This window comes from Macroventuria anomochaeta (genome assembly GCF_010093625.1).
Source record: "Macroventuria anomochaeta strain CBS 525.71 unplaced genomic scaffold BU25scaffold_14, whole genome shotgun sequence".
Lineage (NCBI taxonomy): Eukaryota > Fungi > Ascomycota > Dothideomycetes > Pleosporales > Didymellaceae > Macroventuria > Macroventuria anomochaeta.
This window is the reverse complement of record NW_022985375.1, coordinates 345,244-358,842: the sequence shown is the minus strand read 5'-3', so window position 1 is coordinate 358,842 and position 13,599 is coordinate 345,244. Positions and strand designations below refer to the sequence as shown.

The following is a 13,599-nucleotide window of genomic DNA, read 5'->3' as shown; positions in this document are numbered from 1 at the left end:
TGTCAAATAGCCCACGTTCTCTAGCGTGCCAGACGCGATTTCTTAGCCTGCATTTTGCGGGTGGCGCCTCGGCGAGTTTAAACAGTCCGCCATGGTCCGCCATGGTCCGCCATGGTGAAGTTCGCGACGTCAAGATGCATACCGAACGATTTCTGGAACTCCTTTCACGACCCCTGTTCGACCTAATTTGGTTGAACGTCGATCAACGAGCATAGCGCCACACTCTCAAACGTCCATTTTCTGTCAAATTTTCGCTGTTGCGCTAGCTAAGGGACAGCCTCCGGCACTACTCCACCTGCGTTGAGGCCGCTACAGGTTCACGTCCATGACGCAAGAACGCGACCGTCGGAAAAAGAGCATTACTCGAGGTCAGTGTCGATTTCTGGTCGACAAAGCCTCAACATACGAAGATACAGGTATATTGCGCCCGAGATGCTCATCTCACTGTTCAATACCGATGTCTATTAAGCCTTCACCACTACAATGTTATGATCCTGGCATTCAAGCTAGGAACGATGGTTCCTGAACCGTGAGGTCGGACTGATAAGGGTAGGGAAGCCGGGTTCTCGCCGTTCTCGAAAGGCTGTGGTTTGGCGCTACAGCTTGTGAATTAGCACTGAAGACATTCCGAGCCTATACATGGTTACTCGGCCTACATCCAGTCCATTATAAGTTTCTTTTGCTTAGCTCTGATCTGCCTCCTCGTCATCGACATCTTATCTTGGAGGAGACTGAGTAGAACCCACACCTTGCAAGGGTTCGAGAGCCTAGTCTATATGGACAGCGTGGTTACTATAAGTCCGCGTATTAGAGGAGCCCCGCAAAGCTCAAATGTCCATGGGTGATGCAAGTTTGCCGCTGGTCCTAGGGTCCTAGGCTTCCGGCTGTCTCTATATACACCTTCCGTCCCTTCTTCCTTGTGGTTACAGCAACTATATACCATCTTTAATTTCATAATGGCCTCGTCGTCACATCCACAGTACGAGGCTGACGCCTCCAACGAGAAGCAGGACCAATATCACACCTATAATCGTCAATCTTATTCAGCACCTGTTGAAGATGTTGCTATTCCAGCACACCTTCTTCGAGACACTAACCACAACCTTGCATGGGAGCCTCAACAGCTATTGATAGTAGATGAGGAGAAGGGACTCATCGGACGAAAAGAAAGCTTAATCAGAAAGGAAAGCCTTGCATACCGTCTCAACAGTCGATCAACATCTCGTCCCACCAGATCAGCCAGCCGAAACCTACACAACTCACAACGTTCGGGTCGCCGATCAGTCACATTTGACAGTCAACCCCATCAACAAGATGTCGTATCACCATCGAGCGAAGAAGAAGAAGCTATAGCACGGAAGAGGGGCCGACACCATTCGTGGTTGCCTGGTGAGCAGGATGTCCTCACTATCTCACGACCAAACAGTACCATCGAACCTGCACTCCGCACACCAGGTCGTGTAGCTACAAGCATCCCCTTCAATCCCCATTACAATGTCAACCACTCCAGCTCAAGTTCTGTCCGGTCCAACGATGATCCTTTTGCGACAAGGCCTAACTCCCGCGATGGAAGCGACAAAAGCTACAAGGAGCCGGAGAATGTCTACACTCCTGCTAGTCAGCGGCAAAGGAGGGGCACATTCGGTTCCATCGTCGACGCCGTTGTTCCTGATGGCCTTGCAAGGAAGATGACTAATGTCTCTTTTAACGGGCTACAGAGAAAAGGTTCTGTGTGGAAGACATACGAGAACGCTAAGAAGCGAGGTGTCGAGTTACAGAGAAAGAAGTGGGTGCAGATCGTTTTTGAGTACGGAATCTACCTCTTCTTGCTGTGTTTCATCTACTTCGTCCTCATTGGCAGACCGTTATGGAATGGAGCCGTCTGGTGGTTGTACTGGGTGGTCGAGAACAAGTTCGTCTTCGCTGGCGGCTTTAGTATCACACTCGGTATCGCCTTGTTGTAAGATCCATCACTACATTCCATTGTTGCATCGAGTTAATCAGTTCCTAGTTACGCCTTCGCTCCTCTCCTGATTTTCTTCGAGAAGGACCCTCCTCCAGCCACGTTCACCGCCGAGACCAAAATCCAGGACAACGTCAAGGACACTGCTCTTCTCATTCCCTGTTACAAGTCTGCCCAGCTCATTCGCGCCACCCTCGAAGCAGCCTTAAAGATCTTCCCACCATCGCACATCTTCGTCCTCGCCAACGGAAACAGCCCCACGCCTCTAGATAATACTGAGGAAGTGTGCGCACCCTACGGTGTCAACCATCTGTGGTGCCCGATCGGCTCAAAGATCGTCGCACAGTATGTAGGAGCCTACGCAGCTAAGGCTTTCAAGAACGTCCTGCTCATCGACGACGACTGCGCGCTACCCGACAACTTCCCTGTAGTGACCGATCGCCTGAAGGGCAACGTCATGTGCCTCGGCTACACCATTAAGTCTGTGGGACCGAACTCCACTAAGGGCAACTTGTGCCAGCAGGCACAGGATCTCGAGTACAAGCTTAGCGGCATCCAGCGTGAGTTTGCTGGTAAGATCGGTTCAGCCACTTTCCCCCACGGTGCCATTGCTCTCTGGGATCGCGACCTTCTCATCAAGACCTTCCATGAGCACCCCGGATTCAGTGTTTCTGAAGATTGGTTCTTCGGTCATGTTGCTCGCAAACTTGGTTCTCGCATCAAGATGTGCTCGCAAGTTTTCGTCGAGACAGAAACACCTACTGCCGTGTTCTTCTCTTCTGGTGGCTCTCGTGGTGGCTTCGGCGAAATGACCATCTTCAAGCAGCGCTTCAAGCGCTGGAACTTCTTCTTCGTCAACGGCATGTACTACAACATGGCGTACATCTTTGGCAGCTGGAAGCTCGGCTGGTGGGAGATCGGTGCCAAAATCTTCGTCTTCCAGGAGGTCTACGAAACTCTCCTTTACCTTATCTCTCCTTTTATTCTTCCCATTTCCTTCATTGTCAGACCCAGCTTCGCCGGTATCCTCCTCGGAGCTACCATTGTCATGTATCTGATCAACACGGTCATCTTCAACGAGGTCCATTTGCGCCGCAAGAACGAACGCCTCGGCTGGGTCCTCGTCTACGTCTACTACCTTCCCTACAAGATCATCCTCACCGTCGTCAACGTAGCAAGCTGCTATTGGTCACTCTACAAGTACGCCCGTTACTTCGCCAAGCGCCATCCCAAGGTCATCGAGGACGAGAAGGCTGTTGAAGTCATCGTGCGCCTCGAGGAAACCCAAGCGGCTCTTGGTGCTGGCACTGGTGGCCTTGGACGCAGCCTGACCGTTCGCACTGTCGGCACAAGGCAGACGCCCAATGACAACGACCAGGATAACGTCGATCCCTTTGAGCAAGCAGAAACCGAGGGCATCGCGGCTGTCGATTACGCAGCTGTTCCGACAGCTACTAAGAGCTCCGATCTTGGTCGTCAGCCTTCCCCTCCTCACAGCGATCCTTTTAGGGACAGCAGGAGAGCTAGCTTATCCGAGACGATCAGAGATGTGGAGACTTCGGGCCAAAATCAGCTCTCTTCCCAGAATAGTCGGAGCTCACAGGGATCCCGGCGCGAGCCAGGACTAGCTGGCGTAGGCTGGTAACTACCTTTACTTTCTTTCTCACTTGTTGTACATACTTCAAGGCCCAGGGCTATTTTGGCGTTATGCGTGGCGTTTGAGCGGCAGTAAATGTCTGCCTGCAGTGCCTAAGACGGGCCATTTCCTATACTTCTCTTCGAAGCACACTCTTACAGACACACTTTGGTATATCAATGATAATTGTATGCTGTCAAGCGCACACCGCTGGGTTTGCTCACTGCAGTGCCATTAAATTGCGTCCTGATGCCACACTTCAAATGACCATACGTTCGCTCATTATGTGCTTGTAGCTGGATTTACGGGCTCAATCTCGACCTCTTCTGCACTACAGCCATAAGGTGGCCCTGAGTCGCACGTGCTGTGGAGAAACGACACCCTCATCTTTCCCTCCCTTCTGCTTGCGCGTTGCGCATGCGCGTTACGAAAACTTCATACCGCCCTGACTCAAGCCATGCTCCTCAAGGTTGCCGACCCCAACTTTGCGGGCTTGCAGCCATCTTCAAGCGACCCACCATGGTCCGCAAGCGATCTGAAGCTGAAGTGCGAATCACTCGAGCACATGGCTGAATCTATGACCCAGTGCTAAAGACGAGTGAAGTGTACAAGTCCTCGGCGACGGTCCGGACCAGCTCCGGCTCCTCGGATTGTGGAACCGGAAGAACAGCCAAAGGCTCTCACAACCCCAAACTCTATCTCTTCGGCAAAGCATCCCACGATGTTGATTTGGAAAATGAGATCACTGGCAACCCCAGCCACACCTAGGATGGCCAATCGCAGGCTTCATGTAATTACTGGACCCTCTGCTGCCCCGGACGTGCTCCGCTGTCGACATCAACCTTGAATGAAGACGTCGATCCTGCAACGACCTAATGCGGCGGCATCCAGATCTGCGCATCCTGCAAGCCAACTGCAAGCTACATCTCACACCTTGGAAAAAGTTCCTGCCCAGATGCACAAGCACATTCGGAGCTTCCAACGTCCCTTAGATCACGATAGCAGCCGGTGAACACGAAGCGTTCACCCACAACGCACGCTGTCCCGCGATTGTTACATAGGCGAGCAAATCGATCATTATAGATGGCACGTATCGGATTTAGGGCAGCGAGCTTGCTTTTGGGGAAGTTGTTCGCGAAGGCTTCGTCAAGGCGGACGTTGAAGATCAGAAGTTGGTGCATTTAAGCGTGCGCCACACCCGTGACTTGCGATCATGTACATTTGCAACTAACCAATGGGATATGTAAAGTGACTCACTAGGGCTGCAGTACAGAGTCCTTACGCTTCTCGCCCTTTCACTCGCTGAAAGGTAAGTATCGAGTCGATGCGCTTGCAGGCCCAGCTGTCCTGGAACTCGGGGTACAGGAATGGTCTGGGGTCCTCCGCGCTGTAGTCTGCAGCGTGGTATGAAGACGTCATGATTGTCATCTTGTATCGGTTGATGGCGTAGAAGTGGTGGAACCTCTTGACCAAGACTGCGGTCTCTTGTGGACTCTTTCTGTCATGCCAGTCGACTAGCAGCCGCTCGAACATAGTGACGGGACCCATGCGCTCCTCCTTTCGTAGTTTCGCCATAACGAATATCTCCTCGTATGTCATGCCCATATCCTTCTCGTCCGACTCTACGCGGTATGATCTTCTCGGCTCGAGCTCACTAGTCGGCGGTGCATCAGGGAACTCGTCAAAGATAGGGAGGGAGAAGGCAGTTTGGGCCCAACGACTGAAACGCCTGATGTCCAAGTTGGACGTACCGCCTGTGACGTTAAGGTCTGCTGAACTGCAGTCATGTTTCGTCACATTGCCCCGCAAGCACTCCTCCAAGTTGACAGAGCCCAGAACAAGGAGTCCACCACTTCCTTGCCTCTGTCGAATCCTGGGCAACCTCTGAGCGAAGCAGTATGTTGTCACCATGCGTCCATGTGCTTGGATGTTGTGGAGAGCAAAATTCTCGGCTTTGTTACCTTCGTAGATGTCGGAGGGAGTGAAGATATCCACCGATCGCCATCTGTTTGCTAGCAGTCCGTTGCAGTGTTTGCTAACAGTCCGCTGCACTGATTGTCCAGCTCATTCGGTTAGCTCGGTTTGCTTCCCCAACCCTTCACTGCTATCCCCTTCTACTATATAGTCCCGATCGATTCTAGCCAATAGCTCTTAAGATCAATCAACACAATCCACTCACTTCAACAATAGATGCTGAACTTCGGCTCGTAGTTGGCAAATCGCCCAAGTAGGTTCCTCTGGGCTGTAAACAACTCATCAATGTCCATGTCGAAGTGGTAGGCGCCAATGCTGTCAGCGAGCCTTTGCGCACGGGAGCGAGTCTCAACTGACGAATGAGCAGTGACACCCATGTACATGGTGTGGAGGATGTAGTTGCAAAGCTCTTCGGGTGTACTGGGTAGCCACCCTTCTCCAGCCTCTAGATACCTGACGATGCGTTGTACGTCCGCTATGACCTGCTTGTTGCCCTCTCCGATTACAGTCATAACGACTCGACACATACCGTATACTAGAGTGGCAGTCGAACAAGAGTCGATACCATCACCGAGTGGACAAAGGAAACCTGCCGCCCTGCTGCTTCGAAGCATATCCCATAGCCAACATGCTGGGTCTAAGACAAGTTCCCTTTCAGGGCTGTGTGTTCGTAGGAGCGGGTGTGTGAAGGAGCAAACGTTACCGTTGATGCCACTGTTGGACTTGAATCTCTCCAAGTCCACCTTGATCCGCTTGTAAGTTGGGCCCTTGGATATTTTCCCGTTCGGTCGTCCGACATCGTCCCGGTAGCATCGGACTTGGGTGAGGTTGATCGTAGCTGTCGCTAATTCCACATCATTCAGGCTGGACTGCGATGCTTGAACTGCAACCGTGCCATTGACGATCACGGCAGCCTTGCCGCTGTAGTAGAAGCGGTCTCCGTCGCAGCCCTTCTGATTGGAGTACAGCATGACTCCTTCGCTCTTCTTCAACGACTGCTGCATACTCTGGAGCAGGGTAGATCGATGTCGAGGAGCGTATTCTTACAAGCTTCATCTTCCAGAATCTCCAGGGAGCATGTGCCAGGAATTGGTGTAGATGTGGTCCTCCAGAAAGTGGTCCAAGCAGTCGTAACCACATATCTATCTTTCGTCAGTACTCGTTTTTGCGGCTTGCCACAAGCTTGATAATATAGTGTGTTGAAGAAAGTTGTCACTTACCTCGAGCTCAGATCCTATACGTAGGCTCGCACCCCGGCCTTAGCCTCTTGGATACTCGCCTTGATACAAGCCAAATTGCACTCCCAATCGAGCGCCTATTGATTGGGCGAACATGAGGCTATGATTATGTGCGAAGACATGTTGCTTTACAACAGGTACAGAGAAAAACGAAGATGGAAGGCAAGGAAAGGACTTTAGTTGGTTTGACGCGGTTCAACGCGGTGCTTCTTTGAGAGATTCGAATTGCTGCAGCCCTTTCGAAGGAGGCATTGGCACGGCACAGCACACGGCGGAATCTCTTGTCTCCTAGTCCGTCATTTCTGAGGCCGAAGTGTCTGGATCGCCAGAAAGTGAAGTTCACCACTGCTCATCGCCCTTGGGGAACCTCGAATTGCTCAATCAACAAGATCAGGTACAGAACGGCGGGTACCCCACGTTGTGGCGAGAATCTCCAAGTTAAAATGTACATGCTTAATGGCACAATCTACGAGTTGTGAATGAAGGGGATTATTGTTCCACACGATTTTATAGCCAGCGATGAGTGTCAACAGCTATGAATCGGTGCAAGCCAGTTGGACGCAACCATTAAATCTTAGCCCCGCATCTATCTCTTGCTCTCGAATCAAGTTCAGGTAGTCGTCTTTTAAGATATCGACGATCGGCTTGAGCCGAGCGCAGAGGATGTCAGCGCGAAACGAAGGTCAAAACTGTGCCGTAGCCAAGAGGCGCTGCAACATCGTGCGCAAGCTTGGTCAGCTCTGCTTGACCCCAGTAGCCTAAGCACGCAGTAATATATCATTGCAGAAGGGTATGACGTTGGTATACGTTGTTGTGTTGTTGGTGCAACACAAGCACGAACGCTCCTTCACGAGATGCGCGTTGGATACGCGTTAGTTATATAAGCCTCGAAGCAGGATTTCGCGTGCAAACCGCGCACCAACATTGACTGACTTCTGCAAACATCACATCGGAACTTCAGTCACCACACAATAGTGCCTTCTTGCGTGTTTGATGGCAAAAGCAGTATTTGACATGGTCGCCTCGTACCTGCATATAGATGACGTCAGGTATACTACACCAACTACACGATAAAACATCCAGCTCCTATATTGCAGCATTCTCCTCTATTACAATCCGTTAATACGACTCCGATTGCTTCCAAAGAAAAGATATCTGAAGGGCTCTTACAGTCATCACACCAAAATGTCATCCCCAGCCCCCTTCAAGCTCCTCGCCAACTACAGCGTAACCGGCTTCCTCCTCAGCACTGGCCTGCTCGGGCTCCTCAGTCCCAAAACCATGGCCGCACTCTTCGGGATGCCCATTCAAGACAACACATTCGCCTCGGGCTTCGTGCAATGCATGGGCGGGCGAAACTTGACATTTGGCATTATATCCGCTATCTTCGTGCAGCGCCGCGATCTAAGGGCTGCGGCGACGATGGCAACGCTGTTGGCGGTTGATGGGTGTGTGGATGGCTGGGTGACATGGAGATATGCGGGGATTTGGGCTGCTGTGCCGCATTTTGGGGCTGCGGCAGTGATTCCTTTTGTGGCTGCTTGGATGATGAGTTGATGGGGGTCTTGTCTCTCAGGAACCACCAGTAAGATAGATTCAAGAGCGAGAATCCTTCTATGCCATAAAAAATAACTATTAACGCAACGCCGAACACAAAGCAGTCTCTCAGCATCGCAACATCATTCAGCCTCAATCCCCACCAACCCAAGACTCTCCCTCCACAACCGCTCTGCCCCCTCCCCATCATACGCCCACTTCTGGTACCCATCATTCGCCATATAATGCATCCCCTCCTCTTTCGCCTTCTCCTCGTTACTCAGCGCCTCCGCCATACCACTCAAATACCTCCCCCCTTTGCTTGCCCACTCCTTGCCAACAGCAGCCCAGACTTGCGTCGCGGCGCCCTGTTGTACACTCTTCGCGGTCCTCTGTACTTCCGGCTCGTAGAACATCGCCTGCTGATCGTCCGGCAGATGCGTGCCCAAGTTCGAAGCAGTGATGAGTCCCGGGTGTACGGATGTAGCGTGCAAGTTTTGACTTCCGAAGTGCCGCTCAATACTGTTCGCGAACCAGATATTGCTCGTTTTGGATTGTCCGTAGGCGCGCCAGGGATCGTACGGGGTGGACTCGAAGTTGTAGTCGTCAAAGAGAGGGAGCCCGAGGATATGGCCTGTTGAGGAGACGCTGACGACGCGGGAGGGATAGGAAGGGGTTGCGGAGGCGAGGAGCGCGGGCTTGAGGAGCTGGAAGAGCAGGAAGTGCGAGAGGTGGTTTGTGGCGAATTGGGTTTCGAAACCGTCGACGGTTTTGCCGTAGGGGGTTGCCATTATGCCGGCGTTAGCAACGAGGAGGTGCAGAGTGTTGTTGGACATGGAGAGAAAGTCTGCGGCTCCGGAGCGGATGCTGGCGAAGCTGTCGAGCGACATCTCGATGAGAGTGATCTTGCCGCCAGAGGGGTGTGCCTCGGAAAGGATGGCGTCGACGACTTTTTGTCCTTTGGCGAGGTCGCGGACGGTACCGTAGACGTGGGCGCCCGTGGTGTGGAGAGCGCGCAGGGTTTCGATGCCGATGCCTGAGGAGACACCGGTGATGAGGAACACCTTGTCAGTAAGCCTGCCGGTCAAGCCTTCATCCTGGATGACCTGAAGGGCAGTAGGTCGTGCATCGCCAGCGCCGCGAAGGTTGGCCAGCTTGTGAGCTTCGGCGTAGCGAGACATTTCGGCGAGTGATTCAAAGAGTATGATGAATCTCGGCTTGGTGAAAATAGACTGGAAAACTGTTGAAGCTCGCTGAGTGAACTTGCACGACTTGGAGGTATGTAGTGGAAGCAGTCATGGTGAGTTCCTTCGTCCTTATATCCTACGCTCTTTCTCCTTTGCATCACATGCCATATTCGTGCGAAACGCTTTTGTGTAACTCCATGCGCCATGATGTTCGTCGAACTTCGTCCGTCGCCATTGATGGATGTTTGCATCCTTCTGCACAGGCAAATGTGGGTCAGACGTGGCGTGCTTATGCAAACAAGGTGCATGGCCAAGTTGTTCGCGTAGTAGGCTGATCGGAATTAACGAATAGGTACAAGCGGTGCTGTGTATACAGTTCGTACTGCGGTTGGGTGCAGCCCACGGATTTCTTAACCCCGCTGTAAAGTGCGTAAGCACCGACACGCAGCGCATACCCAATGTAGTAATCCATCGTAGCGGAGCGCATACTCAATGTAGTAATCCCTCGTAGCGGACAACAGGTCGAAGAAACACAAATGGCGGACGTGTGGTGTATCTGTAATAATTATCGTAGATTCAGCCAAGGTCTGCCAGCATCAACGCACATGGCTGGAGATAGACCAGGCCCTGGCTGTGAACGCCTCTTCTACTCTACAACTCAGTCTTCGTCCCCAACTCCTTGCTCAACTCACACATTCTTCTTTCTCTTAGACGCGCTGTCTAGGACAAGTCGTTCAAGTTGTAGATCTTCTGGATCTCCTTCAGCTCGCCCTCATGATCAAACTTCAAATCCTTCAGCAACCCATCCTTAAACCCAAACACCCACCCATGCACAATCGGAAACTCGTTCTGCGCATAGCTCAACTGCACCGCCGCCGTCTTGATCACGTTCCTACACTGCTCCACAACATTCAGCTCCACCAGCTTATCATACTTCGCATCCGCGTCAGTAATGGCATCGAGCTCGCTCTGGTGCAGACGGTACACGTCGCGGATGTTGCGCAGCCAGGGGTTCAAAAGCCCGAGATCCTGCGGCGTCATGGCGGCTTTGACGCCGCCGCAGCCGTAGTGGCCGCAGACAACGATATGTTTGACTTTCAGGTGGCGCACGGCGTAGTTGACGACAGACATGACGTTCAGGTCGATGTTGTTGACGAGGTTGGCGATGTTGCGGTGGATGAACATCTCGCCGGGGTCGACGCCGGTGAGGGCTTCGGCGGGGATGCGCGAGTCGGAGCAGCCTGTATGTACTCGTTAGTAGAGCTCGAGATCCAATTGCGCCTGTAGCGCGTGCCCTCGTTGCGTGATTACAAGACTGTGAGATGCTGTGGTTGACTCACCGATCCACAGGTAGTCCGGAGCCTGACCAGCACTCAGGTCCTTGAAGAACTCAGGCTTCTTCTTCTGCATCTCCTCGGCCCACTTCTTGTTATTCTCAAAGATGCGGTCATGGCTCTGCTGGAGGTACTTCTTGACCTCCTGCGTAGTCCGGGGATCCTCATGGCCAGTCATCTTTTTATACCAATTGCTCGTAAAGAAAGAGCTCTTCGTAAACGCTCTTTGCTGTAAAGGACTCTGCAGAGAGCGGAGCAGTTCAGCACGCGTCGAACTCTTCGTCAATGACTGGGAAAAAGAAGTCAAGGGAGTAGAAGAAGCTCCAGAGACAGGCCCCGCCCTAAAAAGAGCTCGGCCAACGTGGGGTAATCCGCGCTGCATCCTGACACAGTCCAATCCACTGCAGCCGCTCTTATGCGGTTGACGTGTTGAGGTTTGCTTCAGCGCGGTCCGATTGGGCGCTCTGACGTCAAACTATCCCTAAAACCCTAAACCTTGCGACGATCCAGATACGAGATCTCAAAACCACGAAGCTCTAGCGCACCCCGTGGAAATCCTTCGCATATTGCTTCGTAATTAGGAGGTAGCAAGCTTAATTCAAGTCCCAGTATCTTCAAAAAGTAAAGCTCTGCAAACACGCTCCAACAAGCCAAGATACGAGGAGAAGTCAGGTGCAACACCAAAGTCGCTGTATTACCAATACCCCGCTATCACACACTGAAGCACATCGTGAAGGAGTGCAAGTGCACTTACAAGCACAGCACTCGATACTCGTCAGCCTCGCCAAGTGTAGCACGATAACACCCCAAGTCACACAAAGCCATGGCGCTGGACGATCAACAGCGGGCCATCATATTCCAGCACGCCAATCGCCTTCTAAGCACGCGAGACTACCCAAAAACAATATGTCCTTCCGAAATCGCCCGCGCATTCTCGTCTTTGGAGCTGGAGACGTTGGAGGCGCCGGATTGGCGAGCAACTATGGACGACATTCGTGGACTGGTGTGGGAACTCAGGGAGGCGGGTGAGATTGAGGTGATGCAGAAGGGTGAGGTGCTTGAAGTGGAAAGACTGGAGGACATCAAGGGACCGATTAGAGTGAGAAAGGTGCACACATGATTTTGTTCTTAAAAGTGTGTCAGAAATATAAGATATAGGCTCGTGCTCCAAATGCTACGTGGAAGTATGTGCAGTCGCTGAGGTCTTCAGCATCGAACTGCAACATCAAGGGTATTAGGGTATCGTAATCGACGACTGCGTCGACGGTGTAGGATGCTTCGGCCCGCTGTCATCCACGCCCTGCCACTTCTCGTCCCACCCGCTCGACTCAGCCGTAGCATTGCCGGCCTTGCCTTCCGCAGCCAGCTCGCGAATGTCGCTCCAGTACTCCAGCCTCTTGCATTCTGTGTCGGCAGCCTCGACGGCTTGAAGCAGGTTGTTGATTCTGCGGGTTTCGGCCTCGCCCTCTGGCTTATTTTGGGATTTGTGCGAGTCGCGGTGGCTCTTGGCGGCGCCGAAGGTGTCCATGAGGGTGGAGAGGAGTTGGCGGCGCGAGTTCTGGAAGATGAGCATTGACATGATGGTCGGTATCTGGGAGGGTTAGCTGGAGTTGTGGTTCAGTGAGAGCAGTACGCACTTGTTCTGCGAGGTAGTGCAGCTCCTCGCCTCCATCTGCAATGAATTTATTGATGATGACAATTTTCTCTCGGTCGATGGCAGCCGCTTTCAACTTCCTCATCAAGGTTGCAGTGTCTCGGACCTCCTCGTCCACAGAGGCTTGACCGCTGCTGTTCAGCACACTCATAGTGCCTGGTGTATCTGTCCTGAACAGTGTTGTGCCACCAACGCTGAACCTGTCACCAAACAGTCTCTCGCGTGCAGTTTCTTTCGTCTTCGGTGGTATCTTCTGCTTCACTCTCCTTCGCAACCACCGCCGCCTCCTGACAAAGCTGTGAAACCACGGATGGTTGCCGTGCCATGGCGAGCCTTTGAACAAGAGACTGTACTGCCACCCCTCCTCATCGACATCTAGGCTCATGTCGACATACCAGCTCTTCCAATCCCATACCCAACTCGGGTCCGGTACTTGTGCATTTGTGATATTGACGGCCGAGGGTTTGAACTTCGCGTCTACCCATGGAGCGGGGTCGACTCGGAGATTCCATAGTGCTTTCGACGAGAAGAGCGGTATGCCAAAGACAAACCAACCGCGCTGATTTTCGTATAGTATGTCGATGTGCGAGTCTGGCGTTCGAGGGGACTCGGGCTGGGTCGTGAGGGTGTTGTCGCTGTCGGTGTGGTCGACAAGCTGGATGTTCTGTTCCACCATTATGGATAGTGTTGTCGTGTAGCAGATGTTCAAAGTCGAAGAGAGCAATAGGCGTCACGCTGTTGCTACCGTGAATGCATGGGGAAAGCGTGCCAGTAAGGCAAGAACGGTGCGGGAGACGACACGTTTAGGGGCTGTCAACAATTTGCGCAGAGGAAAGAGCCACAACAGCACGAAGAACGATGGGCGCAGACTGCACGCAATATGCTATACAAACATAATGATACGAACGGCACGCTGTCTGACAGCCTGGAAGGAGTCGAGGTCTGATGCGCCTAGCCTGGCGATCTGGTTCGTGATGGGCCTGTCTGTGCGGGAGCTACCTAGTGGATTTTATGACGTATGCGCGTGCCTTGAAAGCTGCCAGCCGCATCACGACAGCGTTCCCCTCTTAAGTACTG

General features: G+C 52.5%; 7 protein-coding genes across 7 annotated transcripts; 3 read left to right on the top strand and 4 right to left on the bottom strand.

Annotated features, from left to right (window-relative positions):
- Positions 1 to 1,505: 1,505 nt before the first annotated feature.
- BU25DRAFT_339986 (glycosyltransferase family 2 protein) lies at positions 1,506 to 3,608 on the top strand (the record flags this gene model as incomplete). The annotated part of the gene is made up of 2 exons (XM_033702792.1): positions 1,506 to 1,960; positions 2,012 to 3,608. Coding segments are annotated over 2 exons (2,052 nt in total), but the record flags the coding sequence as incomplete, so codon positions are not given.
- A 1,269-nt stretch (positions 3,609 to 4,877) lies between these two features.
- BU25DRAFT_391720 (glutamine-dependent NAD(+) synthetase) lies at positions 4,878 to 6,592 on the bottom strand (the record flags this gene model as incomplete). The annotated part of the gene is made up of 2 exons (XM_033704625.1): positions 5,785 to 6,592; positions 4,878 to 5,560 (listed from the first exon to the last, which is right to left on the bottom strand). Exons 1-2 carry the CDS (start codon positions 6,575 to 6,577, stop codon positions 4,878 to 4,880), a joined length of 1,476 nt encoding a protein of 491 aa, XP_033562357.1. The 5' UTR covers positions 6,578 to 6,592.
- A 1,147-nt stretch (positions 6,593 to 7,739) lies between these two features.
- On the top strand, positions 7,740 to 8,429 carry BU25DRAFT_40891 (uncharacterized protein). Its single transcript, XM_033705934.1, has one exon. It carries the CDS (start codon positions 7,997 to 7,999, stop codon positions 8,366 to 8,368), a length of 372 nt encoding a protein of 123 aa, XP_033562356.1. The 5' UTR covers positions 7,740 to 7,996; the 3' UTR covers positions 8,369 to 8,429.
- BU25DRAFT_410273 (short chain dehydrogenase) lies at positions 8,380 to 9,899 on the bottom strand. The gene has a single exon (XM_033706243.1). The coding sequence runs from the start codon at positions 9,526 to 9,528 to the stop codon at positions 8,491 to 8,493; it is 1,038 nt and encodes a 345-aa protein (XP_033562355.1). The 5' UTR covers positions 9,529 to 9,899; the 3' UTR covers positions 8,380 to 8,490.
- Positions 9,900 to 10,089: 190 nt separating this feature from the next.
- Positions 10,090 to 11,418, bottom strand: BU25DRAFT_410272 (carbonic anhydrase). The gene is made up of 2 exons (XM_033706242.1): positions 10,875 to 11,418; positions 10,090 to 10,775 (listed from the first exon to the last, which is right to left on the bottom strand). Exons 1-2 carry the CDS (start codon positions 11,044 to 11,046, stop codon positions 10,255 to 10,257), a joined length of 693 nt encoding a protein of 230 aa, XP_033562354.1. The 5' UTR covers positions 11,047 to 11,418; the 3' UTR covers positions 10,090 to 10,254.
- Positions 11,419 to 11,691: 273 nt separating this feature from the next.
- On the top strand, positions 11,692 to 11,988 carry BU25DRAFT_391709 (uncharacterized protein; the record flags this gene model as incomplete). The annotated part of the gene is made up of 1 exon (XM_033704624.1): positions 11,692 to 11,988. The coding sequence occupies one exon, from the start codon at positions 11,692 to 11,694 to the stop codon at positions 11,986 to 11,988; it is 297 nt and encodes a 98-aa protein (XP_033562353.1).
- Positions 11,892 to 13,472, bottom strand: BU25DRAFT_410271 (uncharacterized protein). The gene is made up of 2 exons (XM_033706241.1): positions 12,506 to 13,472; positions 11,892 to 12,459 (listed from the first exon to the last, which is right to left on the bottom strand). The coding sequence occupies exons 1-2, from the start codon at positions 13,196 to 13,198 to the stop codon at positions 12,103 to 12,105; spliced, it is 1,050 nt and encodes a 349-aa protein (XP_033562352.1). The 5' UTR covers positions 13,199 to 13,472; the 3' UTR covers positions 11,892 to 12,102.
- Positions 13,473 to 13,599: the final 127 nt, after the last annotated feature.

Bases quoted from the DNA above. Each gene is read 5' to 3' on its own strand.
- BU25DRAFT_410271 (XM_033706241.1), bottom strand. From the start codon at position 13,198: ATGGTGGAACAGAACATCCAGCTTGTCGACCACACCGACAGCGACAAC. The intron at 12,460-12,505 runs GTGCGTACTGCT...TAACCCTCCCAG, and splicing joins TGCACTACCTCGCAGAACAA to ATACCGACCATCATGTCAAT.
- BU25DRAFT_410273 (XM_033706243.1), bottom strand. From the start codon at position 9,528: ATGTCTCGCTACGCCGAAGCTCACAAGCTGGCCAACCTTCGCGGCGCT.
- BU25DRAFT_40891 (XM_033705934.1), top strand. From the start codon at position 7,997: ATGTCATCCCCAGCCCCCTTCAAGCTCCTCGCCAACTACAGCGTAACC.
- BU25DRAFT_410272 (XM_033706242.1), bottom strand. From the start codon at position 11,046: ATGACTGGCCATGAGGATCCCCGGACTACGCAGGAGGTCAAGAAGTAC. The intron at 10,776-10,874 runs GTGAGTCAACCA...GAGTACATACAG, and splicing joins TCCGGACTACCTGTGGATCG to GCTGCTCCGACTCGCGCATC.